General features: G+C 37.4%; 1 protein-coding gene across 1 annotated transcript in view; it reads right to left on the reverse strand.

Moving 5' to 3' along the window:
- PHF20 (PHD finger protein 20) overlaps window positions 1–26820 on the reverse strand; it is a 102845-nt gene that overhangs the window by 33633 nt on the left and 42392 nt on the right. The window contains exons 5-9 of the mRNA XM_054573821.1: window positions 25383–25462; window positions 21704–22091; window positions 17854–17967; window positions 16996–17184; window positions 15831–16010 (exon numbers count right to left, since the gene is read on the reverse strand). Of these exons, the coding sequence (XP_054429796.1) occupies window positions 15831–16010; window positions 16996–17184; window positions 17854–17967; window positions 21704–22091; window positions 25383–25462 (951 nt within the window). The remainder of the gene's footprint in view (window positions 1–15830; window positions 16011–16995; window positions 17185–17853; window positions 17968–21703; window positions 22092–25382; window positions 25463–26820) is intronic.

Below are 26820 nucleotides of genomic sequence, written 5' to 3' on the forward strand. Positions count from 1 at the left end.
TTTTTTGAGAGGTGACTACATTATAATAGGGCTAGTACCCTTATAAATGAGACCCCAGAGAGTTCTCCTGCCCCTTCTGCCAAGTGAGGTTACAGTAAGAACTGTAATAACTATGAAGTAGGCCTCAACCAGACACCGATTCTGCTAGAGTTTTGATCTCAAACTTCCCAGCTTCCATGACTGTGAGAAACAAAGTCCTGTGGTTTATAAGTCACCCAGTCTATGGTATTGTGTCACAGCAGCCTGAACCTGGTAAGCCTCTCAAAAGGAAATAAGTTTTAGTTAGCAGGATAAAAACTGCCCCCTTCCAAAAGCAAAACCTTTGCTTAGCAGAAGGTGGGAACAGCTGGACCTCCAAAGGAGAGCAAGCCTGGCATGCAGGTGGGCCACTTGCCTCTGAGAGGTGGTACGAGGATCACAGAGGCTCAGGTAAACAGAGAAACTCCCTAGGAGAGAAGACACTGCCAGGTGTCACTGTTACGAAGCCCCTGGCCAAGCCAAGAACCCCCAAGATAAACATTGATAAAACAAAAAATGAGCTGCTGGCAATTGTCTGAAGGAGTAAACATTAAAAGAAGATTTGAGAATTACGCATCTTCAACCTTGGAAGTTCAGGAAGATTCCCCTGTAAACTCAATTCAGTAAAGTATAAATATATTCATGCCTTTCTCATTATAAGCCTGTTAATAATCTACCTTGCACTGCTGGGGAAAAAACAACACAAGCATCAGTATGAGACAAGCAGCAAATAGGATACAAATCAGCCATGGATAATAACCTGTGAGAAAATGATAGATTATACAATTAACTATAATCTTAGATCCTCAAACTAAAAAATAATAAGAAACATTACATTGTAATGTTGTTTATGCTCACTTTTTAATGATAAAAATTATGTTAAAGTGAAACAACAGCAAAAAAATACTCCAAGACTTAAGTATGTGTTCCTTTTTCATGAAGAAGTCTTACAATCTGTACTAATTTTGAACTCAACAAATTTTTAGAGGTATAGAAAATTTTCCAGACTTTACAATGTTATCCTACTTTTCCCTTACAACAGCCACAACAAGCTCTCTGAATGCACAAGGAAAGCTGCCAGTCCAGCCAGTGTAGTCCACACGGTTGCCTCTGCTTGGCACACTTCTCCCATACACAAGCAAAGCCCTGCTCATTCTTCAAATGCCACCTCCTTGCACAACACTTCCTCCTTGGTTTCTCAGCAGAAAAGATTCTGTTCTGTCTTCTCTGAATCCCCATAAGTACTTCATGAAAAATAAATCATGTATCTATCCCTTTCTATTGGTATTACAGTTGGTTCTGTTCACTTCTTATTCTAAAATGTGAAATACAGAGTGTGTTCCTTTATTTTCTTCTCTTACAGTACTTATCTTATTGACAGTTAGCTTCCTACGTGTCTCCATGAGGTAACAGGAGAGAAAACTCTTATCAACTGTAATGGGTTACTTGAACATTAGCTGTCATCATAGCTGTCACTGATCTCACAGTTGACTTGCCTAAAACAATCGATATCATACACAGTCCCAACCAGGGGTTCATGTATCAGTGGCATGACCTGCACAATTTTAACATCTAATTAATCAAAAACTGATGTACTAATGACTAATAAAGGCACAACAGGAACAGTAAAGGGATGCAGCCAGCAAAAGTGTTTTAAATATTCTGGGTTTTTTAAAATTTATTTTAGAAGGTTTTATTATTTTTAGAGAGGCAGAAAGAGAGGGAGAGAAACATCAATGTGCGGTCGCATTTCATACACCAGTGTAGGCCATGTGTCCTACACTGGGAATCTGTCCTTCACAGGCCAGAGCTCAATCCTCAGAGCCACACCAGCTAGGGCTTTTCTGTTTTTTAATGTAAAAAACCCCCAGCATAACTATGCTCAAGAAAACCCACAAAAGAAACATTATGAGCAAAACATAAAATCATGTGTAAGATTAATACACAAAATATAACAGTATATATTATTTTTTAGAATTATAAGAAAGTAAACAATAGCAACTTTTTACTATGGGTTTTCAAGTAAACAAAATTAGTTTTCTCTACTTTTCTGTGTTTTCTAACGTGTTTATAGTAGCCATATTATTTTCACAGTAGAAAAAGCAACAAAATTCTTTTATATTTTCACATTATGCTCCACCCCAGAAAGGTGTTCCTGTGACAAAAGAAACATGGTGTGGAAAGCATGGTCAAGAAACTAGGAGGACCACTGGTTACCAAAAGGGCCTGCTGGCCACTGTCTACATAAATCCCAAGTCTCACACGCAGATGTGTATTTCCCAAGGGGAGGACAGTTCATTTGGAACACCTGTCACTGATGGTACCAGTTAAGTGACATCATCCACTCTTGGGATGCCGTGGTCCTTGTCAACATGGGAGCAGTTACTAAGACACAGAGGGCAGAAAATATGTACATTAAATCCTTGTAGAATCCTGGTTCAAGAGCTAGAGGTAATCAGGTTACCCTTGGGGTAGAAACCAATTTATTCCTTTTTATAAAGCAGCATGGAAATCAGTATTTGCAAATAGTTACTGGTATTCTCATTTAAATGTTCTGTGCTCTTCCTCTTATTTAAGAGTCTCAGGCTCTACTGACTGAGCTAGCCAGGCGCCTATATTCCTCTTATTTAAAAGGTTTTTGTTTGGAGGAATCAAGGCAAAGCATAGAGCTCTCTCCTGGTTCCCAGGCTCAAAATCCCAATAGTCATCCTTTGTTCTTGCTTCTCCCAAGTTACTACTATACAGAGAAAAATAATCCACACAATTTGAATTTCCTTTTAAGAATTTTAACTTAAGGAATGTTTTCCTCACTGTGTGTGTGTGGTGTTTTTTTTTTGTTTCCTTCCTTTTTGGTGGTAGGGGAATGGACTATAAAATGTCTCCTAATAATCCCTGCCTTCTGGTAGTCACAAACCATGTATAAATCCCCTCACTTTGTGCATGAGAAGGACCAGTAACTTGCCTTTAATATAATATGGCAAAGGTAACAATATGTTACTTTCATGATTATGTTATGTAAGATTGTAACATCCATCTTACTAGTAGGCACACTTCCCTGCTGGCCAGGTGAAACAAGCTGCCATCTTGTGAGCTCTTCTATAGAGAGATCCCTGTGGTAAAGAACTGAGAGTGCCAGCAAAACACTGTGGCCCCCAGTCTGAGTTCCTGCAAGGGACTGAATGCTGCCAACAACCAAGTGAGCCTGGAAGCAGATCCTTCCCCAGCAGAGTTTTCAGGTGAGAACACAGCCCTGGCCAACTCCTTGATTGCAGCTTTGCAGAGGACCCAGTTAAGCTGTGACCAATCTCCTCACAAACTGTGAGAAAATAAATGTGTGTTTTGAGTCATTATGTTTGTGGTAATATTGTTACATAGCAATAGATAACACAGAGTAGGATCAGAAGCCTTCTCCTTTTCTAGTAACAATATTTTCCCTTTTACAATAAGCATACATTACTTTTATACTAAAAAAGGTTTTTAAACTGTGTTTCTTGAAACTTGGATTAGAAATAAAATACCTTATTTAATCCCCCCTTCTTTTGTGTATTCATTACTAGTACTTCAAAACCTCACAGTTAGATGACTATGATGGCGATATTCAGTCTGGCAATATTCAGTCTGGCATTCTAAGTACCATCTTGCTTTTGAAACACATCTCCCATTAAGCCACAACAAAGCCTCAGCATCGGACCCAGCCAATTGCTGGCCCCAGCAACTGCTTCGTGCTCCCACAGCTTGTACTTCTGCTCATGCTGTGCTCTCTCTCTCTGCCATTCTTCCTTGGCTCAGTCAGGTCTTCACCCCCATCCAGACCCAGCTCACTCCATATGCAGAAAAGTATCCCAATGGCCCTGGCAATCAGTGACCACACGCCTTCAACTCCTGGGACAAGTGACCATCTGCTACATCCCATCTTTAGCACTTTGGATCAACTCTTGGATCCTGTTATTAGTCACTTTTCCAGCCAGAGGATAAGGGTCACTTCTCATTGTCTTGTGTTCCCCCAGCACCAACCCCTAATACAGCTGGTATTCTAGTCAGCAATGACACCACATGAACCCAGTAGTTAAAATACTTTTCTTGACATGTACTTCGAATACTATAATAAATAAAACATTTTTTACTCTATGAAGGAATAACTTTCTCAGCGTTGAAGTAAAAAATCAATAAGAGAAAAACATGAACAGATTTAAATATTCACAGCAAGTCTAGTCAAATGCTTAGTATAAAAAAAAAAAAAATCAAAATGTCCACAGAGAAACAGTTTAAAAAATTGTAAGAAGTCTGAATTATGTAATTCTAATCAGCCACTTAAAAGAATGAAGTAGCTCTGTATTTGCTGATATGGATAATCTCAAGACATATTATTAAATGAAGAGAGAAATTTCCAAGTACATACTATACAATTCCATGTATGGTTATAGGTGGGGGGGGGGGGGAGATATTATAAAAATGCAGAGGAAGGGAACCAGAAGGATAGAAATCTAACTGCTGATAATGGATACCTCTGGAGAGGGGTCTGGGCTAGGAAGGCAGGGGGTAATGAGAAACCTCCACATTTTCTCTGTATACCCAAGAAACAAAGAGCAAACTTCGCACCCAGATCTTGGTTTCTAATTTCTCCACTTAAAAGAAATAGAACTTCTTGGAGAAATAGCTGAATCCAGGGTTGGGTAAATAAAAGATGAGCTTAAAACATCTTGTTATGCCAGAAAGTAAAGAAGTACTCAAAAAAGAGAAGATACAGTAACAAGTTTGAAGGGCTCCCACTAGCCAAACAAATCTGGGATAAAAATGGGTATTAAAATAAATAATGATAGAAACAGTTTATAACCCACAGAACAAAGTAAGAATTCGCGAGTCCATATGGCTATAAATAAATCCAGTAAATAAAAAAGGGGAAACTTTTCCTTACAATAAAATAGAAACTAATAAATGTAGAAGGCATGATGAGAGTCAGAAATCACCATTAGGCAGCCATCACAGTTAAAGTTGTTTTAGGCAAGAAATATCAATAAATGCTAAAATAAAATAGTAGGTAAACATTTACTAAAGAAGGTATTTACATAATTTCAAAGCATCCTCTCAAGAGAATTATTTTTAATTATAAAGGGAAAAATACTAGCTTTACAGTACAGAAACCTGGTAGTTACTACATTAACCAAGTGATCAAAGTTAGCATCACCAATAAATGGGACAAACAGGTATCATGTGCCTTCTGATACAATACACTTGAAAAAGACATATCACTTACATGGTATTTCTGCTAACAGCAAATAACCTAAATCTGATCATGGAGACACATTAGAAAACCCCAAATTCAGGAACACCATATTCTTCAGAAATATCAAAGGCATGAAAGATAAAGACTGAACAATCATTTCAGATAAAATAAAACTTTAAAAAATGACAATTAAATCTAATGTGTCATTGAGGATTAGATCCTGACCAGGAAAAAACAAAAAATTTTTTCCCACTTTTGCCACACCTGATAAAGGTCCTGATTTTGATCATTATATTGTGGTAGTGTAAGAGAACATCCTTGTTTTTAGGAAATATGTAGTGGGGTATTCAAGGACAAAGCTCTGCAACTTGTTTGCAAACAATTCAGAAAAAATACTTTAAAAAACTGAATAGGAGCATTTCAGATCTTGCTTCCCTGGCATATGTCATCAGTTTGGCTCAAAGAAACTCTTGTAAAAAATTAAAAAAACAAAAAACCAAAAAAAACAGAATAAAGCAAACATGGTAAACTGTTAACAAGTGGGGAATCTGGTTGATGATATTCACACATGCCTCATTTTACTGGACTCCATTTTATGGCACTCTGCAGATATTGTATTTTTTACAAACTGACGGCAAGACCTTCCATGAGCAGAAAGATTATAACTCACTTTATTGCTATACTCGCTTTATTACAGTGGCCTATAACCAAACCTCAGTATCTCCAAGGTATGCCTATACAGGAATTCTTTGTACTATGCTTGCAACTTTGTTGTCTGATATTATTTCAAAATAAAAATTTCTTAAAAATATATGCAGGTAAAAATACTTTGAGGCCACAGAGTATGTAAATAGGAGGAAACTGACCTCCTGGATTGCAGTCTCTGCACTCTACCCTCATAAAAATCACTGAGCATTTGTTCCACAAGATGGCAGAGCTGCCCCAAACACCACAGCTGCCTCAGGAGCAGCAGCTAATCCTCCCTTCTGCTCCAGACGAGACTTGCCCTCCCCAGCTCCTCCTGCTGCTGTCCAGGAGCCCCCTCCACGCTGATTTCTCAGATGGTGACTCCAGCCCAGGTTAGAAATTCCAAGACTGGCACCAGCTCACGACAGCAGTCACTAAACAATGACTAACACAGCAGCATCCTGGCCTCAAGGGGCCTTGCTAGATGTTTCTGATGATGATACCACCTTCCTTACAGCTTGCTTACATAACACATTCCTGGTGAATGAGTTCTCTACAACACCCCCTCTCTCCCAGCAATCTTCCTGGATCGTCATGTACTCACCACTAAGCCCTGTTCCAAAAGGAACACTAGGAACACCACTCACATTCCAGATTGAATTAAAGAATTCCCCCCTCAAATTAAAGAATTCCAAAGGCACCACTGTGTCTGGCACTGACATCACTTGTACCACACACTGCTCTTCCAGCCTGCCACCCTACTAATAAGCCTCTTCCTGCTTTAATGAGTCCTCTCAAGAACAGTAGTTTTGCATCACACACTGTACAACTTCCCTAAGGCAGGGATATTCACACAGCATCAGGTGGCATTAGGCACTCATTTGGAAGATAAGAGTGACAGACCAAACATCACCACACCTGCCATGTAGGAAGTGCACAACTCTGGCTAAGTCATTCCATGGCAAGTACTGGGCTCTTTGCCTATAAAACAGGGGAATAGTGAAAAATTATAAATAAATATCTTCCAGCAGGGGATAGTTAAAATTATGGAATATTCATATAATAAAATAAATCATATGCAATTGTGCAAGGAGATATGAACTAACATGGAAGAATACCATAAATAAAAATAGCAAGCCACTGAATAATAAAAGAATATGATTCTATTATTGTGTTTTTTTTAAAGCTGTATGTGTATGTGTATGTTTGTATAGGCATATGCACAGAACCATGTCTGGAAGGATGGAAAGCCACACACCAAAATGCACCATAGTTCTTTTTAGAGTGAGAAAACTATAAAGGAAGGACTTTCTTCTTCTTTTAGCTGTTTTAACTTTCACTAGCACATATTGGCTTTGAAATTTATAGAAAAAACAAATAGGAAAATGACCATTTTTTTCATTATAAAACACTTTTTAAAATAGGGGTCCCAGAGGTCTTAATTCAGATAGTAGTGACAATTCATCAAAAGAACTAGTACTTATTAAAAAAAGTAGTATTCTTTAGTATTCTGATTGTAAAAAATTAAATTTCATTTAAAAATCAGCATTAAACAAAACCTTTCATTATTGTCTCCTTATGACACCATTTTTGAGTCATCTCACAAAGTCTGGGATGACCTTATGTTCCTGTCATGAAATGTTTTTCAATGAAGAAAATCAATGAGAAACAGGTGAAATTTAACTTTTAATACCTTAGAAAACATATTTAACAACCTTCTCACATTAACTTTCAAAACATTCTTTATCTGGTCATATATGTCGAGTATTTAAAATCCCCATATCAAGCAGGAATCTTGGAAAAAGGATCACTGCATCAAAAAAAAAAAAAAAGGACTTACTTGACATTTTGTTTGGAAAAAAAGGGTTGTTCAACATTATGGCAGATTAGAAATATTTAAGCTAGGCAATGAACAATCACTAATGCTACTGACCACTTATTGTACCAACTGGAAGTATCCAGGACAATTTATTCTTGTAAGTAAGTGCCTCCCTGAGGTCAAGGAGACAAGTTATTCATTTTCTTGCGATTTTCCTAAACCCCTCCAGCTTTCTTCTCAGAGTTCTGGTATATAAGGAACATTGCTAAAGTGATTGTTGAATGAGTAAGCCAATGAATTAAATATTACCAACTACTTAGCTGATGAGGTAACTTTTCCAATGGATCTATTTGCTCTGGTTGGGAATAAGAGGTATTCAATAAAAGTGTGCTGAATGAAAGGTGAGAGCATAACTGCTATACTTGCAGAATAGCAGGGAGGCCATGTGGCTGGAACAAAATTAGTAAGGACAGAGAGTGAGGAAAGAAGAAGTTGGAGAGGTAGCAAGTGGCCAGAAGGCACAGGCCCACTGCAGGTCAGCATAAGAAACTGAGTGAGGCACTCATGACCAAACACAAGGAGTTCTGGGCAGTGGGAGAATGTTTATTTTATTATTCTTGTACTTTTCTGGATTTCTTTTCAAATTTATGGATATAAAAAAGCAAGTTATAAGGGTAACTAAATAAACATAAGATCACTTCCATAAATGAGCTTAAAGGTAACAACAAAATCCATGGTCAACTTTAAATAATGTCCTGATTTCAGTAATTATATTGTGGTAATGTAAAAGAATGTCTTTGTTTATAGGAAATATACACCAAAGCATTTAAGCATAAAAGCCTGCAACTTATTTTCAAACAATTTGGAAAAAATACTCTAAACTACCTTAAGGCCACAGGATAGCTAAATAGAAGGAAAGCAACCTTACCAACACAGACAGCCAAGTGAAAGTTTCAGGACTATCCCCACATCCTGCATTTTCAGTAGCTCCATAAATTCCTCAAAGCAACTGACCTCAGTATGGCAGCAGCTTACCTGCTCAGTCTTAACCCACTTCAGAAAGCCTGCAATTAAGTCAAAAAGCACACCTGAAAGTCTTAGAAAAAAGACCCTACAATGTTTGTTGATGCTGCTCTACATCCATCTCCAAATGCCTAACTGCTACTCATCCTTCAAGGACATGTGCAAGTACCATCCTCTTCCATCCCTGCCTCCAAACCATCAACCTAAATATCAGTGCTCTCCCAAAGTCATAACCAAATAGCATTTAATGAGTACTAAGACCAAGAACACCAGTTGATTTTTGTATGCTCAACAGTTAGCAGAGCTCCTCGGCATACAGTAACAGTTCAAGTGAGTCCTGAGTTCAGTTTTCATGTAGCCGGCAAATATAACTGTCGAGTCTTCTCTTTCATAGTTTTATTCTAAGTATTACTCACACCACCTTACTTTCTCTCGTGTTCTGATACCTGCAGTTTTAGTCATTCATCTGGACAGAGAGGCCTAGAAGGGCGTTGATCAGATGTCTCATTCATCTCTCTAACCCCTGGAACAATGAATTCTCAACCAATTTTCCACAACAGCATATGCCTGATGGCAAACTAAAGACACCACAACTTCCCAAACTGCAATGTCTATAACCCTATGATCCTCCTACTCAAGTGCATGAAAGCTAAACCATTATAGCATTACACTAAATCTGACCTGGTTAGTTTAAAAATAAATCACTTGCAAAAACTATTTTAGACATTAGTTTGAAACTAACTTGGATAATTTAAAATCATCTGTAAACTTTTGATACTTTAATAACAACTTCCTATTCATTTTACAACTGACAACACATTAAGATTCCATGGATTAGAATCATTGATCTAGACCAGCAATGTTCAACTGGTGTGTGGTGGCACAAGAACTTTTAAAACATGCAATACCTGACTATTTAGTCAGGGGAACTGATCTCTTTTCCCTTAGACTGTCAAATAAAAAAATGAAAACAGCCAATACAACAATAACCATCTGGTGTGAATGAGTCAAAATTATACCTGTTTTTTGTCAGATCAGCAAAAAATGTAACATTTTGATGTGTCACAGAATTTTAGTAATTAGTTTGTGTGTGACATGCGATGAAAAAGGTTGAAAATTGCTGATCTAGACCACATGGAAGTGCCCCATTCTAACAAATATTTAGTTAAAAAAAAAAAACTGCTGACTGAGCCTACACGTCTGTTAGGTCTACTCCCTCACTGATTTTGTGTTTCATGTAGAATATTCTCACAAATGAGACATCTTAGAATAGAGTATAGCACTTAGTAGGCACTATTTGTTAACTAAAATGAACGAATGGGCTATAGCACATTTTCAAATGGTCCTGGTTTTCTGTCAATGGCTAGCAGGCTGGGCCCAGAATTAAAGAATAATCTGAGATATCTGAACTTCTAAGGGCACCTACTCTAATTTGTTCTACAGCATAAACAAATGCCTACCCAAGGAGAACAATTTCAACTGCATTCTCCTCTGGCTTTTAAAAGTTATCAAAGCAAATAGCTTAGAGTCTACTTCCAGAATAAAATAATAGGTCCCATACTCTGCATTTATTCCTCCCAGCACAAACCCAAGGAAATCTGACCTCTACCATTACTATAAACTATCTTGGAAAACAGGCAGTGCTTCACTTAGTTGTAGTGGTTTCAATATCATTCCCTTGAAACTCCTCTGTGCAACCTGAAAAAGCAAAAGAATACACAGTATCTTACCATCTTCCTTTCCCAAGACTCATCTGTCCCACCCTCACTTTACCTTCTTTCCATCCTCTATACAAATCAAGACACAGCTATACTAACCAACATAAGACAGATACTGTGTGTGTCCTTTAGAAAGAGTAGTCCAAGACTCCCACAAAATACGTAAATTTCAAAATAGGCACTGGATTTAGCCTCTAACCTAGTCTCCCCGCTCATCTCATCTGCAGAGCATGTTTTCTAGTGGTGTAAGAATAAATCATTGCTAATTTCAAGGGATGTCTAACATAATACCACCTTTAACACAACATAATTAAGAGCTTAGTCTGCTGAGTTATACAGGATGTAGCTGTCATCTAGAGCTCTCTCTGCCAAAACAGACAACTAAATTCTGAGATAAAATTTCCACCTTATTTGTACATCAACTCTAATAATTTCTCCCAAGTGACAGAAAAGCAGGCTGGAAGGAAAGGATCCCTGCCACTGAGGGCAGGCTCAGCAGGAATAGGGAGATCCTTTGCACCCACAAGACTGAGGTACAACACTCTGACCCAGGGGGACCAAAGCCTAACCTAATGGAACCACAGATGATCCAGGAGTGAAACACCTAAGTACTTTAAGTTCACTATTTTCAAAGGACCATTCTGCTACAGCATTTATGTTAACTAGGTGGCATCTGGTCAAGAAAGGAGGAGGAGGGGAAGGGGAAGGGGAGAAGAGGGAAGGGGAGGAAGGAGAAGGACGAGAAAGCGGAGGACGAGGAGGAGAAGATCTACCCCTCTCTTCAAAATTGAAATTATACAAAAATAAGTATACAATTCTATAGACATACAGATATTGTGTAAAAGTGTTACATATAGTCACATTAAAAATAAAACTGTTTAGCCCTGGCTGCTGTGCTCAGTGCTGAGCACCAGCCTGCAAACTGAAAGGTCAGTGGTTCAAGTCCCAGGAAGGGCACATGCCTGGGCTGTGGACCAGGTCCCCAGTTGGGGTCATATGTGGGGGGGGGCAACTGATCAATGTATCTTGCACATCAATGTTTCTCTCCTCTCTTTTCTCCCTCCCTTTCCCACTCTCTAAAAATAAATAAAATCTTTAAAAACAACTGTTTAAATGTTATTAACCTTTTAACAATGTAAAATTTATTATCTATAATTTACATAACTCTTAATATTTGGAATTCGCCTTTCCCAAAGAAAGGCAAAGAATTTCAAATCTTCTTTCATTGGTAAATATATAAATTAGATTTATATTTAAGTATAACACAAAAGAGGATATAAATATATAAATTTCATGATAGCTAATATTTAAAAAAGTCACAAATATATAGTATCAAAATATAGAATATGAACTATTTGATTGACTACTTTCTCTCCATTTGAAATAGCCTAATAGGAGATGTGCTACACTTTTCCTCATGTTGTTTCTTTTGCTAGAATACCTAGTCTCATCTGTTAGTTGTGGGATGGTGCTATTCATCCCTCAATATTGAGCCTAAATGCCATGTCTCCCAAGTTAAGATGACCTAGGCAGGTGCTACGTGTAACTGATTTTGGCCTGGTACGTACTTAGCAAGTTCACAAGATTCTGCAAACATCTGTTTGTTTTGATGCAAACATCAAAAGAAATTGTTCAATCTAAAAATGTCCGTAATGAATAAACAGCCTGAATATATCTCAGCAGAGAATATAGAAAAAAAATTCCAAGTAGGAATTCTAGAACTAAACAGTATCAAAATAAAAAACTCGGGGGATGAGCTTAATAGCAGATTAAAGTTGAGAGAAGTAAAACTTTGGAAACAGATCAAAAGAAATTATTCAATCTGAAAAAGAATGGAAAAAGACTGAAAAAAACAAAAAAGTGAACAGAGTCCCAATGACCTGTGGCACAATAGCAAAAGGTCTAACATAACATATCTACAAAGGTCTAATGTAAATCCCCAAACTCGAAGACGGAGAATGGCACAGAAAAAATATTCACAGAAATAATGGCTGACATTTGATGAGATGCCAATTTTCATATTAAAGCTCAGCTGAAAGTCAAGCAGGTTAAATACAAAAATCAAACCTAAACACATCATAGTCAAACTGCTGAAAACCAAAGATAAAAGAGAAAATTCTTGAAAGTAGCCAAAAAGAAAACAACACATTACAAACAAGGAAACAATGATATAAATGATCACTAACTGCCCTTTAGAAATAATAGAGGCCACAGGACAATTAATAACATCTTTAGAGTACTTAAAAGAAAAAAACCTGTAAACCCACAATCCTATATCCAGTGAAAATATCCTTCAAGAGTGAAAGTTAAAACCATGTTCCTAATAAGCAAAATAGAGACAGACTCTTACGTGGGCAGGGGAGGGAGACCAAAAAAAAGAACAGAACTGTCTTCTGGAGGGTGGGCCCCTTGTAGTACAGACTTCCCCAGCTAGCTGAGGGTTCTAGGAACCCATCTGTATCAGTGTTCTAGCTGGCATTGTTGTGAGAGGCTGTGTTCAGCTGCAGTGAATTTTTTTTGAAGACTCAACATGTTTGCCCATTTCATGATGGGTGGTTTACCAGCACACTTGCCCCCACCACACTGAGTGCTCAGCAGTTTTTCACCAAAAATGGCATGACTCCCATGCCCCACCCTCCCTATTCACCCGATCTCACCCCAAGTGACATCTTTTGTTTCCCTGGATGAAAAAAGTCTTCAAAGGGAAACATTTTGATGACATGAAAAAGGTAAAACAAAAAAATGGTAGAAGCACTAAATGGCAACAAAATCAACAAGTTCAAAAACTGTTTTGAGCAGTAGAAAAAAAATCTCAATAGGTGTACTGCATCAAATGGAGAGTACTCTGAAGGTGACTGAAGTTTAAACATTTAAGAATAAATACACAATTTTTTATAAATAAATTTCAGGCTTTTTTGGATCCCCCACTTGTAGATAAGAGAGCAGGATGACAGGTATGGGGGCGGGGGTTAGGGAGTAGAGGAATCAAGCAAAAAGGAAAAATAATCATGGACAGGGACAACAGTGTGGCGACTGTGGGGAGAGGAGGGTATAAGGGGAATATAAGGTGATGGGGAAAAAAAGACTGTATTTTCAAAAAGCCTAGGTTCAGATAAACAGAAACCAAGAAAGGCTGTCACCAGGAAACCTGTATTACAAGAAAAACTAAAGGAAATCTTCAGGAAAAAATGAAGAACACCGAAAATAGTAAATAGGTAAATAAGATTACTTCTTTTGTCTTCCTTAAAATGTGTAATTGCTTACAGCAAAAATTGTAATACTGTACTGTGGATTTTATAACATATGTTGATATCATTCATGTGACAACTAGAGAGTAAAGGCAGAGGGGGAATTAACGGAACTATACATTTAACAAAAAGTGGTTCAATATTAAATTGTGACACATATATGTATATATGTATATGTGTGTATACATATATATATAAAAAAAAAAATCCCTGTGGTATCCTCTAATACAAATGCTAAGAATTATAGCTAAAAGCTAATAGATTAAAATGGAATTCTAAAAAGAAAATCAATTAACCTAAAAAATTAGGAAAGGAAGAATAAAACACAAAGAGGATGAACTGAAAATAAAGAGCAAACAGTAGACCTAAAAGCAACCATATCAATAATTACACTTCATGTAAGTAGATTAAACACTGCAGTTAAAAGCAAAACCTAACTATATGCAAAAGACACACATAGCCCTGACTGGTGTGGCTCAGTTGGTTGGGCATTGTCCCGCAAAGCAAAAGGGCGCTGGTATGATTTCTGGTCAAGGTCAAGGCAGGAGCCTGGGTTGCCAGCCAATCTCCGGTAGGGCCGTGTGCAAGGGGCAACCAACTGAAGTTTCTCTCATACATTGATGTTTCTCTCCCTTTCTCCTCCCTTCCCCTCTCTCTAAGCATAAATAATAAAATCTTTAAAAAAAAAAGAGACACACTTAGAATTTAAAGACACACTTATATTGACAGAAAGTGTTTGATATGCCATGCATACAGTAAGTAAAAGAAAGCTGGAATACCTGTACTAATAACACAAAGGAGACTTCAAGTCAAATTCTATTATCAAAGACAAAGTGATATTTCATATTACAAAGGGGGCAATTCACCAGGAGAACATAACAATCATAAATGTGTATGCACCTAAAAACAGAACTTCAAAATACACGAAGCAATGGCTGGTGTGGCTCAGTGGATTGAGCACTGGCCTGCAAACCAAAGGGTTGTCGGTTCAAAATACACGAAGCAAAACTGATGACAGTAATAAAAGGAGAAACAGACAAATACACAATCACGGTTAAGATATTTTTAACACTCCTCTTGGTAATTAATAGAACTAAACAAAAAAACAAAATCAATGGAGATACATATCAGAAAAATACCATCAACCACCTTGACCTAATTAATAGACACAGAACAGATAAACAACAATGGCAGAATACACATTATTTTCAAGTGCATATGAAACATTCACCAAGACAGATCACATGCTGGGCCATAAGTCTCAACAAATTTTAAAAGCCTAAAATCCTACAGAGTACATTCTCTGACCACAGTGGAATTACATCAGAAATCAGTAACAGCAAGGTATCTTTAAAAAAGCCAATACTCAAAAAAATGAAACACACATCCTAAGTAACCCATGGTCAACAAATAAGTCACAAGATATTTAAATCAAATGAAAATGGAACATCAAAATTTGTAGGATACAGCTAAAGCAGTGCTAGTGGAAAATTAATAACTTTATTTTTTAAAAGACTTTATTTATTTATATTTAGTGAGAGGGGAAAGGAGGGGGAAAAAGAGGGAGAGAAACATTATGTGTGAGAGAAACATCAGCTGGTTGCCTCTCACAGGCCCCCAACTGGGGACCTTGCCAGCAACCCAACTATGTGCCCTGAAAGGGAATCAAACCTGCAACCCAGTGCTCAATCCACTGAGCTACACTAGCCAGGAAGAAAATTTATAACTTTAAATGCTCATACTGAAAAAAGAAGAAAATCTAAAATCAATGAACTATACTTCCAGAAAATTTTAAAGGAAGAAAACAATATTAAGGTCAAAACAGAAATCAATGGCATTTTAAAAAGACAAATAGAGAAAAAACAGTAAGTTGGTTCTTTGAAACTATGAAACAAAATTGATAAATCCCTAATCATACTAATCAAGAAAAAAACACAAATTAGCAATATGAGAAATGAAAAGGGTATAACATTAAAATAAGGGAGTACTATTAATAAAAGGTGAAGAAACATAATTTGAAGAATCCATTATTTATATAGTTCACAATCAAAAGTATATATTAGGAGAGAATTATGTTAACTCTAAATATGAACCTGCCACAGTAGATATCTCTTGTAACTCAGCAAGGGGAGAAGTCGCTTCCGTTTTCATAGTGTTTTCTCCCATTGACTTGCAGTTCAACTCCAAACCTGGAGCCCCCAATCCATCCCCCAGGGAATGGCGAGTTAGTGCAGATGATATCTGGCCAGCTTCCAAAGGAGATTTCAACTGACCTAGAAGAAAAAAAGAAAGCTTAGGAAACATATATTACACGTGCATATAGTTTGAGAACCAAAAGTACCTCAACAGACTAAGAAAGCCAGGAACTGTTTTTAGAGGAAGTCATTCATCTCACAGCATGATATATATTCACTGCCCTGGCAAGGTAGCTAAGTTGTTAGAATGCTGTCCTAATATGCCATGGTTGCAAGTTTGATCCCCAGTCAGGGCCCATACAAGAATCAACCAATGAATGTTATCAGTAAGCAGAACAACAAATCGATGTTTCTTTCTTTCTCTTTCTCTTTCTCTTTCTTTCTTTCTCTCTCTCTCTCCCTCCCCCCCAAAATTTTTTTAAAAAAAATTTTTTTTAATTGCCCTGGTTGGTGTGGCTCAGAGGATTGAGTGCCAGCCTGTGACCCCAAAGGTTGCCGGTTCAGTTCCCAGTCAGGGCACATGCCTAGGTTGCTGGCCAGGTCACCATCTAGGGGCGTGAAAGAGGCAACCAATCACTGTATTTCTCACACATAAATGTTTCTCCCCCTCTCTTTCTCCCTCCCTTCCCCCTCTCTAAAAATAATTAAAATCTTTAAAAAATATATTTTTAAAAAAATATATTCAGGGGTTCTAGCACATATAGCCAGGGCTGTGAGCATCTCAAGGAAAGAGGTTAAAGTGAAGGGAGTATATGCCAGAAGCATTAACAAAAAAGCACAGGTACTGGAATAAGACAGCACCAGAAAGATAGAGAAGGGCAGGGCTCTTCAGCACTGTAGGTATAACCCAATATTCAGACATATATAAGCAAAACCAATCTCAAAATGTTTGTCTACTGAATCATCAGTGAGGAACAATATGTTATAAAAACACTGCAGCCCATTCAGTAACGTGATTTCAAGACAATCTACAACATGGAAGGCAGTACACAAAGGTTCAGACTGGTTTTCACTAGAGAGGCATCAGGTTGGCAATACAGTTCCAGAACAGACTTTGACTCACCTTCTTCAGATTCCTTGGTACTGGATGATGTGTTTTGCAAAGAATCAGTATTAACTGTATCAACCATATCTGATACAACCAAGTCAGGATCTAAGATCTCATGGGTCCCATTTGTGGACAGCCTGGAGGACCGTCTCCTTGATAAGTCTTTGTCAGTGTTTTCTGGGTAGTTTTTTGACTTTTCCTGGGCTATAAACCATTAAGAGAGTTGTAGTCAAGAGACCAGAAGAAATAACTTTGCTACTACAGATTTCTGGACTGGCTGTCCTCTATAAGGGTTTTATAGAGACTTACGGAATATTAGACCAGAGATAAAAGGAAATATCTTTTCCTAGTTTGTAGTTTTAGGTAAAGGCACAGTCTGCCAGGATAGAATTTTTCATATGCAAATACATGCCAAGGTCATGTCCCAATCTTGACAACCACATTCTATGTTGGAACTTTACAACATAAAAGCCTATACACTGACTTTTAAAGTCAATAAGGTTTATAGAGCTTTAGAACCATCATGAATCTTTTTTGCAACCAATAGGATACTTCTAAAAAAATCAATAAATAGTATTATTAAAGTTTCACTCAGCATATGAAATTCATCCCCTCCTAAGCCATTAAATTTCCAGTGGAATTCAAATCAAATGGAGGTGATACCACTCAATCCAATATTAATGGAGCTTGTGCTTTGAGGTTTATTGTTCTTCTAGCAAAACTCTTTTTGATCCAACCACATCCCACTCATATTAGCTCCTATGAGCAAGGACAAGTCTTAGAGACTATAGGAAATTGGGGAAAACATGGATACGGGGAAGCTAACCCAAATGAAGTCAGTTTTAGGTGCACATACACAAACTGAAGACTCACATGAATTTTTGTCAAGCCGAGGGCGTTTTAATGGGATTTCACTTCCTTTTGATATTTTCCGTCTTCTCAATTCCAGTGTTATTGGTTGCAATGTTTGAGAGTTTGAATCCACTGCTACAATGAAAATAAAACCACACAAAAAAGGTGTGTAATTTCTTAGTGTCCAATCCTCATTGTTAGCTATAACACACACACACATACACACAAAGACATTCTTGCGTGATAAACAGATCAAGAAGCATTCCTACTTAAACTATAAGAAAACAAAAAAATGAAATAGGTGAGAAATTACTTCCTTATGAGAGATGCTGACATCTGTGACCCAGCTCTAGTCATATACATCTCTCCTGAAACCCTCTCTTTAAAACACTCTACCTCAACATGACTGCTTTAAAATATGAAGGTGTAAAAACAATAGAAAAGTCATTTTTATCAGCATCACATCATTTCATCAAAACTGGACTTATCCAATACTCAGAATATCTACTATGCAGGCTAATCCTTAAACCATGAACCCTGGAACTACGGCTTGATTGTTCTCAATCTCTGCTTGTTCAACTAGTTAGCCTGGCACTGATCCTAGTTTTGAGGAATCAAAAAGAATGTCAAGATTTATAACCTCTAAAAACAATTCCAGGAAAATCTCAGGAGACTCTTCTATTTAACAGTCAGTGTTCCAGGCAAGGCTGCTGACCACTAGCAAATCCAGCACTGACATAACTTAGCCATGCAGATGCTAAACCCTTAGACAGTACTCTTTATTTTTAAATCTAACACTTAAGAAGCTCTTCCACAATCAGGAAAGGTAAGAATCCAAAAGGAAAGCAGAAGAAGAAAACAAAAGAAAAGAAACTGGGAAGCTTAGGGGGAAGACAGGGCTAAGGGGACTGATGAAGTTTCAAAGGAGAGAGAAGGGGACAGGGGAAAGAGGAAGAAGGAGGGAAAGAAATGGAAGGGGAAGGAGAAAGGAAAAGGGGATGGGAAGGGGAGAGAAGACTCATCTTACACCAGAAGTTTTAGACCTGCCATGTCAAATTGCCAAACAAAAGACAGGGCTGAGTTCTGAGGAGGCAAACCCAAAGAGGGTGGTGAACTCCTTGGCTCTTCTTGTGTTCAATTTTCCCAGTGTGCCACCATTATTTTGTTCCAACTGGTGGGAACTCAGAGATAACACACGTTCCAAATTAAACAGCAACAACCCTCCTTAAAGAGCTCAGATCCTTTTCCTGTCAAGTCTGTATACAATCTAGGGGACTCAAGCCTCCACTGAGTCAATGAAGTTATTCTAAGCAATTTTTAAAGGGAATGTGAACTACATTATCAGCTATTTAGCAAACCTTCTTCACTTTGATACCATATATGAACTGGGGCTAACTACATAGAACTTTAGTGTTTCCCTAACTCTTCTTTCAGAAAGAATGATCTGGAAAGGTTGTTTTAACAATTCATATCCCAGACCTTGCTCCAGAGATTCTGGCTGGGGAGGAAAGACAAGTGTTAACGGAAAGTTTGGAACTTTAAGAGAGGGAAACACCATTTCTCTCTTAAATTGATCCTCTCTGGAATGAAATCCTACACTTATAAAATAAAAGCATTAAACTGGAAGATACTTATTTTATCAGAATAAAATCATGTGGCTTCAGAGGAGCAGTCTGCAAGCTGAAGTGCATCTACTCCAGTACACACTTTCCAGAAGGTACAAGACAGAGTATGAAAAACTAAAGAAGTATCAGTTTCACAACACTCAATTCCCGCAAATACAATTTCCTAAACTGAGAAGCGGACACATTTGATTTCTGCCATTTCACCTTTTCCACTTCTCCCACTTACATAAAAAGGTTACCTCTCATTCATCCCGCATCTTAACATGGTACATTGTGCAGAGGTTTAAAACCTCTAGACTTTCTTAACTACAATTCCTCACTTGAATAAAAAGCACACAGGTTATTTTCTCAGTTCTCAGTTTTCTCAGTTCAAGGGTAGTTCATAACTAGTACCATTCAGACTGCACAGGAGAGAGATCAACTCATTATATGGATACCTTGGGCATTAGAGTTTAATTCTCTCCCGAAATGCTGTTGAGAAAGCCAGTGAATTTAGGCCAGTACTGTCCAACAGGACTACGATGAGAGCCCATATGCAAGCCACATATGTAAATTTAGAATTTTTAGCCGTCACATTGAGAAGTTAAAGAAAAAAGTGAAACTGATTTTTAAGAATATATTTTATTCAAACCAGTACATCCAAAAATATTTTACCATGCAATCAATATAAAAAGTATTGCAATATTATACATTCTTGTGGGGGGTTTTTTTATACTAAGTATTTGAAATCCGGTTACAGCACATCTCAACTCAGACTACCCACATTTCAAGAGCTTACTAGCCACATGTGTCTAATGGATACCACATTGGACAGCTTAGGTCCAGGCCCTAATTTGTCTAGGGACCATTCCAGCATGCTCAGCTTTTGAGGGCAAAACCCAGTTACAACCACTAAAGGAGGAGGTGACATTTCATCTGGGAAGAAATCAACCTAATTTCCTGTCTTAAAATTAGAACTCAGATGCAAGAAGCTTGTCTACTGTGAATGACTAACACATTTATTTGAAGTATATTAAGGTAGACTTTATGCCACAGAAATTAAGTCTGATGTAACTGTCTGGATTGATAGGACTAGCTTTGGAAACAATGAAAGAGCTACTTCTGTAATTCCACAATTTTGATTAAAATAAATTTTATATTTTAAATATATCTCTTGCAACTATTTAAACTTGTGAGACAAAAACAGATGTCACTTTAAAATGTGCTAAGAGATTCATAGTTTTTCAACATTCATGTAGAGAATACACAAGCCAAAATGTCTGAAGAACACTGTGGATACTCACAGGCATTCAGTCTGGAGATCCTCGCAACTCTTCCTGCCACTGAATTGATACAGAGAAGGAGTGTTTGGCTTAGGAAGAAATTTAGCATGTGTTTCATTCTGGATTACTCTAGAAAAATTCCAACTTTATTTCACAACTGTGCATTCTTCCCTAAGTCTGTACCCTCTAACCTTGACTCTTACCAATTAGGCCTCTCAGTTTTTTATTTAGACTGAAAATTTTCAATCAATAATCACTCTCCAGGGAGCTCAGTTTCAAATGCACTCATGTCTCTCTAGGTCTTTGACCCCATCTCCTTCAGTAACCCTCCTTCAGACATGCACACCTATTTTACTTCTCCTTTCCTCTTTCATGTCTCATAAAAACTGCACTTCCTGATCCAAGGCTCTATTAAAGTTACTTAAATGGAGATCATTTACATTAGGTACAAGCAAAAGGCCTTAGCTTATTAGGTTTTATCAAGTAAGTTGAAGCATGTAGTGAGCAACTTTCTACCCCTCTCCCCCAAGTTCAGTTTCAGACATGTTTCCCAACTTATGTTCATCTACATCAGCAATTTTCAACAAGTGTGCCATAAGAATTTTTAAAACACGCAATACCTGACTACTTAGGTCAGGGACACGGACCTTTCCCTTAGATTGTCAAATTAAAAAGTGACAACAGCCAACACAATACCCATCCAGTGTGAATGAGTCAAAATTATACCTATTTTATTTTTGTGAGATTGGCAAAAAATATTTTGGTGTTGCAGAATTTTAGTAGTTAGTTTGTGTGCCATAAGATGAAAAAGGCTGAAAATCACTGATCTAGATACATGCTTCCCTTAAAATTCAGATGACATGTTTTCAGATCATAGAACAATTCAAAGTCTGCCGCAAAAATGAAGGATTGAGGCACAGAACCACAAGGAGGCACAGAAAAACACTGGCATTGCCCACTGCAGAGCCTACTTGGGAAACTCACCAGTAGGAGCTATGGAAGGGGGTCTGCCTCGTTTTCTTTTTGGCTCCCTCAAGTTTTCTTGCGGACTCTTCACAATGTCATTTTCAGGTTTCTTATCCACTTGAGCATCTCCAGAGTACTCTCTGTCATTTTCTGAAATGTTCTCCTTATCTTCCTTCTCGTTCTTAGGAAGGCTTTTTTCTGACACTTTCCCCCTTTCAGAACAGATTAATTTCCCTTCTTTATCAGGTTGCTTGGGTCGCTTTTCTGTCTTTAAGGCTTTGTCCTCTTTGTCTTTCTTCAGGTTGACTGTGACTTTTCTCTGCTCTTTAAACTTCTCTCGTTTATCAGGAGATGATGAAAGACTTTTGTGATCTGTTTCTTTAGGCCTAGTGTTACCCACAATATTCTAAAATAAGCAAAATAGCGATGAAACACACTTGTGATTACTTGCAAATATAAAATCAGAGAGTTTTTTACAAACTTATGAAGACAAAGAAATAAAAGGACATATGCAAGTCACATAATGGTCGCCACTGAAAATATCTACCCATACTCTGAGGCTTGAGAATCAATCCTAAATTTAAAGAAAACAGTGGTCATGTTCAATTCCTTCTGAGGCAGAGCTATCTCCCTTACGATTAATAAGTCACTAAGAAATAATTAAAGGGACAGACACCTACTCCAGGGACCTACTGTGGAAAGCAATTCTTTCTAAGAAAATGCCTTCATGTCCCATTCCTCTCATCCCAAGCATGATTACGCTGACCCAGGGCCTTTCATAGGCCTGGCTTAGTGTACCAGTGGATCCTGATCCTCTCTGCAGAGTAGAACTCAAACTGATAACTAGAGGCTGAACAGGAAAATTGTAAAGATTTTCCAACCCAGAAACAGGGCCTTTGCTTCCTCTACTGGGTAAAGGCTGTGCTCAGTCCAACAAGCTACCTACTATGTTCCTGAGCTATTTACTGAGTTTTTAATCTATCAGGAAGAAGTTCCTCCTAAATTACTTTAAGATTCATCCTAAAAATCATGTGTCCTACTATAACTGTCTCATAATAAAGTCAGTTTTGAAAGCTTTGGAGTTTCCAAAACTACAGTTAAGTTTATTTGTACAATGTACCTCTCTTTCAAGACTTCAACCTTCACCATACCATGTTCATATGAGATCCCCTGCACCTAGGATGCACTAGGCACACAGATCTTTGCCAGAAGTAGGAAAGAGTGCCTAAATACTCACTGAGTAAAGGTTTACTTTGTCCCATAGGGAAAAATAATAAATAAGGATCTCTGTTGTGAGGGCCTAGAAGGAAATTTTTTCTTCAAGTCCCCAGAATTTTCTGAAAGCAGTCAGGTTTAAGAAAAAGTATTCCTCAGTAACTTCTGACAGAAATATAAACTTCAACTATTTGGGTGCAGGGAGGGTGGCAGTTTGGGTCAAAAGACTTAAGTTTATAATTTGAACTAGAATGAATTCTTAGAAATAAAATCTGCTAATAAAATAATCAGACTTGGGCACCCAGATTTACAAATATCCTTAAATGACCATTAGGGAATTGGTTACACAAAGTAGGATTACATACATATTACAGAATACTACATAGCCATTAAAAGCTGCATTTGCATTCAGTATTAAGAAACCTGGGGAGCCCTGGTGGGTGTAGCTCAGTGGGTTGGGCATTGACCTGCAAACTGAAAGGTCACAGGTTTGATTGCTGGTCAAAACAATATGCCTGGGTTGCGGGCCAGGCCACCCATCGTTGGGAGTGTGAAAGAGGCAACCGATCGATGTTTCTCTCACACATCGACATTGATTTTCTCTCCCTCTGTTTCTCCCCCCTACTCCTCTCTCTAAAAATAAATAAGTAAAATCTTTTATAAAATATTTAAAAAAGAAACTTGAAGAAATGTTATTTTGTTAAAAGTTAGAGCACAGTAATACAATACATGACTCCAACTTTGAAAGGAAATATATATTTAACTAAAAACACAGAAAGATATATATACAAATCAAAATGTGAACAGTTAACAGTAATTGAACAGTAGATGACAGAATGATAGTTTTTACTTTCTTTGTGCTTTTCTGTACTTTAATTTTCTATAGCAAATGTATTATTTTTTTAACTTCAAAAAAAGATAAATGTTCCTAAAATACAGTTTATCAAAACATTTAAGACAGTGTGGTCCTATAAAAGAAACCTCAATCTATTCTAATATTATAAAAGCTTTAAGAATTGTCAGATGGATATTTTTAAGAAGTTTTGCTTTGTAAGTGCCTTAGATTATTAGGGTCAAAAGAGCTGAGAAGTCACTTACCCAAACTACTTTGTCCTCTGAGGGGGGGGGGGAGCAAACAGGTGCCATCGGACTGTGCTTGCCCACCTGCCAGGTCTGAGATGAGGTCAGATGCTAAGAGGCATCTGGGAAACTGAGAAGTGAAGCACCCAAAAATTCACCCTGGGTACGATGCCCAGCACCAAGCCAAAGCACCATGAGTGCTGGCAATCAGTTTATGGAGTACAGCAGAATAAACTGTTGAACATTTGCTTTCTGGAGCCCTGGGCTTCCATTTGGGGAGGCTCTGGATACAATCTGACAATTCTGGACAAGTTCTTAATATGGTCCTCTATCTGTATTAACTCATTTCATGAACTACACACAAAAATGGTCAAATGAAACATCAAAATAATGTTTTAAAGTACTGTGTTGCTCTTCAGATGTCTGAGGGGCAAATGAGCAAACAGAAAACATCTTCAGAGCTAAAGCTTTATAGTTCTGTCAACTTTCTGAAGCAGAAAAACAGTCAAAGGCAAAAACGTCTTAGGGCTACCTTTAAACATTATCATGTACTATTATCCATTGAAATTGTTAAATACATGTACAGAGGTATTTACCAAAATCTGATATAGAGAAGCATTTGATCATCATGAGAAAAAATACAACAGGTCCTGGCATCACCAAATATTGTCACATCAACAAACATCAAAGAGGTGAGTAACAGTAACAATCAAGAGTTTTTAAAAAGCATCAATATCCAAATTTTAATCTCTTTCCCCTCAACTACTTCATGAAAACACAAATATTAAAAAGACTAAAGGGCAGGGGGGAAATCATGAAGCAGGCAACACTTCTAGATGGCCTGTATCTGTGTGCACTATATTTCCAATATCAAAACTCAGGTCCCATGCTCAGGCAAATAGATGCCAGGGAGAGAAAACAAAATTTTCAACCCAGGTACATCTAGCACATGTGACTGCCAAATCCATGCCCAACTGTAGCTCTGTAACCACCATGGCATGGTCCTGAGCTTAAAGACAAAGTTAGATGAAGAGAAAACATACTCTATATCTTTTCAAGCAATTCAAGTTTCCTGCGATGGGTAAAGCTTTGGGGGCAGGGCACATGGAGAAAGAAAAAAAGAGTAACTAGACACTTTGAAGAAAAGACGAGGAATACAGATTATAGATAATGGTATCCAAGTATATGGTACTTTTAAAAAGAAGAATCTGTGTTACAAGGAAATGGCAGAGAGAGACAAATATTAACAATTTCTGAAAATGTGCATATTGTTTTCTGGTGAAATCATGTCAGATGGAGGAAATAAAAGACTTTGCAATCACAAACAAATGTAATTATTTGAGAAACAAAACTACAGTGTTAGCATTATTCATACCACAAAGCACAAAACCACATTTCTCACCTGATCTTTGGAAAAAGCTTTAACATGAATATGTTTGACGGTCTGAACTACTCCATCATAAAATTTCACAGTGTAAGTACCTAAAATTCAAGAAGATATCATGATTTTAACTTCCAGTTTCATGAAACACAAGAGAGCTCCAACAATAATAATAAACTTAGGAAAACTTAAAAAGTCTTTAAGACTCACATCAGTCTTATTTATGTCTAAGATAATAGTATGCATGCCTTTCTTTTTATCTACATAGATCAAAATCCATCAAAAAACAATTCCTTTTTAAGATGCTTTATTAAAATAAAATTTTAAAAACTTGTACTGAATTTAGACCAAGAACAAAGAGCAGTAAAACAATTAAAAATCTGAGAAAAATGCAGATTTATTTCTTGGTGAATTAATTTTTATTACTTAATCTTTATTTTCTGAGCTTAAAGATAGTAATAGCTTTTAAACTTTAAAAGAAACATGACTGCTAAAGATATCATGTTTTCAGGGATGACATTAATATCAATACCCATATGAATTACCTTCATGTTATGATATTTAAAAACAGAAACTCAGCCAAAACACTAAACGGTGCCTGATACATTGTCAACTTTATTCCATTAGGAAAAAACATCGAGCAAAAATCATGCTCTGCTATAAATAAAATCAAAATAAAATTAAGTAAAATAAAATACAAAATAAATTAAAATAAAAATGAAGCTGGAACTCCAAATACTCTTTCTTCCCAAATAAGGCAACTGATTACAAAAGTTCTCAATAGTTTTGCCCAAACCAACACTATCAAACTTCTGCATCTTAGAACCCACTATGTCCTCCCCTTTTTCGTCACAGAGATTTAAAAAGAATCATAGTTGATCTTGTCAAGATTACCAGTGAACCACTGGTAATCATGTAATAGTTTAACACTGATAAACATTGTCAGTTTTCAGGACCAACTTCCCACCAACATGGAATGAAAAAAGAAATTCGAAGGGCTAGGAGAAAAAGAGGGCTAACAGGAAGAGCCTTGGCTGGCTAACTCCTTCTTAAACATTGTCTCCCCACTACACCCCACATCTCCTCCAGTCCTAAAAAGGGTCCTGTCAATGGCTAGCAGCTGCTACTGAAAGCTTGCCTCTCTAGTGTTCAAAGTCCCATGCAATCTGAGCCCGGTTAGTTGTCAAACCTTATTTCTCATTACCAGCATACAATACTCACCCACTGAAAGTAACTAGCTACATGCAACCCATTGAAAGTGCATCCATATCTTTATTGTTTTCCTGCCTGGAACATGCCACCCATTGATCCTTAAGCACCCACTGCTCAAAAGACCATGATAGTTCTATAAAAGCTTCCTGACTTCTTAGCTACTGGAGATTTCTCCCTGTTCTGAGCTTCTCAAAGACCCATTTGGCACCTGTCCTCACACATATTTAGGTTTACTTTAATATAGAAG

Source organism: Pteronotus mesoamericanus, unplaced genomic scaffold (assembly GCF_021234165.1).
Source record: "Pteronotus mesoamericanus isolate MK-2021 breed Mesoamerican mustached bat unplaced genomic scaffold, CSHL_Meso_final contig_25, whole genome shotgun sequence".
In the NCBI taxonomy this organism is placed as follows: domain Eukaryota; kingdom Metazoa; phylum Chordata; class Mammalia; order Chiroptera; family Mormoopidae; genus Pteronotus; species Pteronotus mesoamericanus.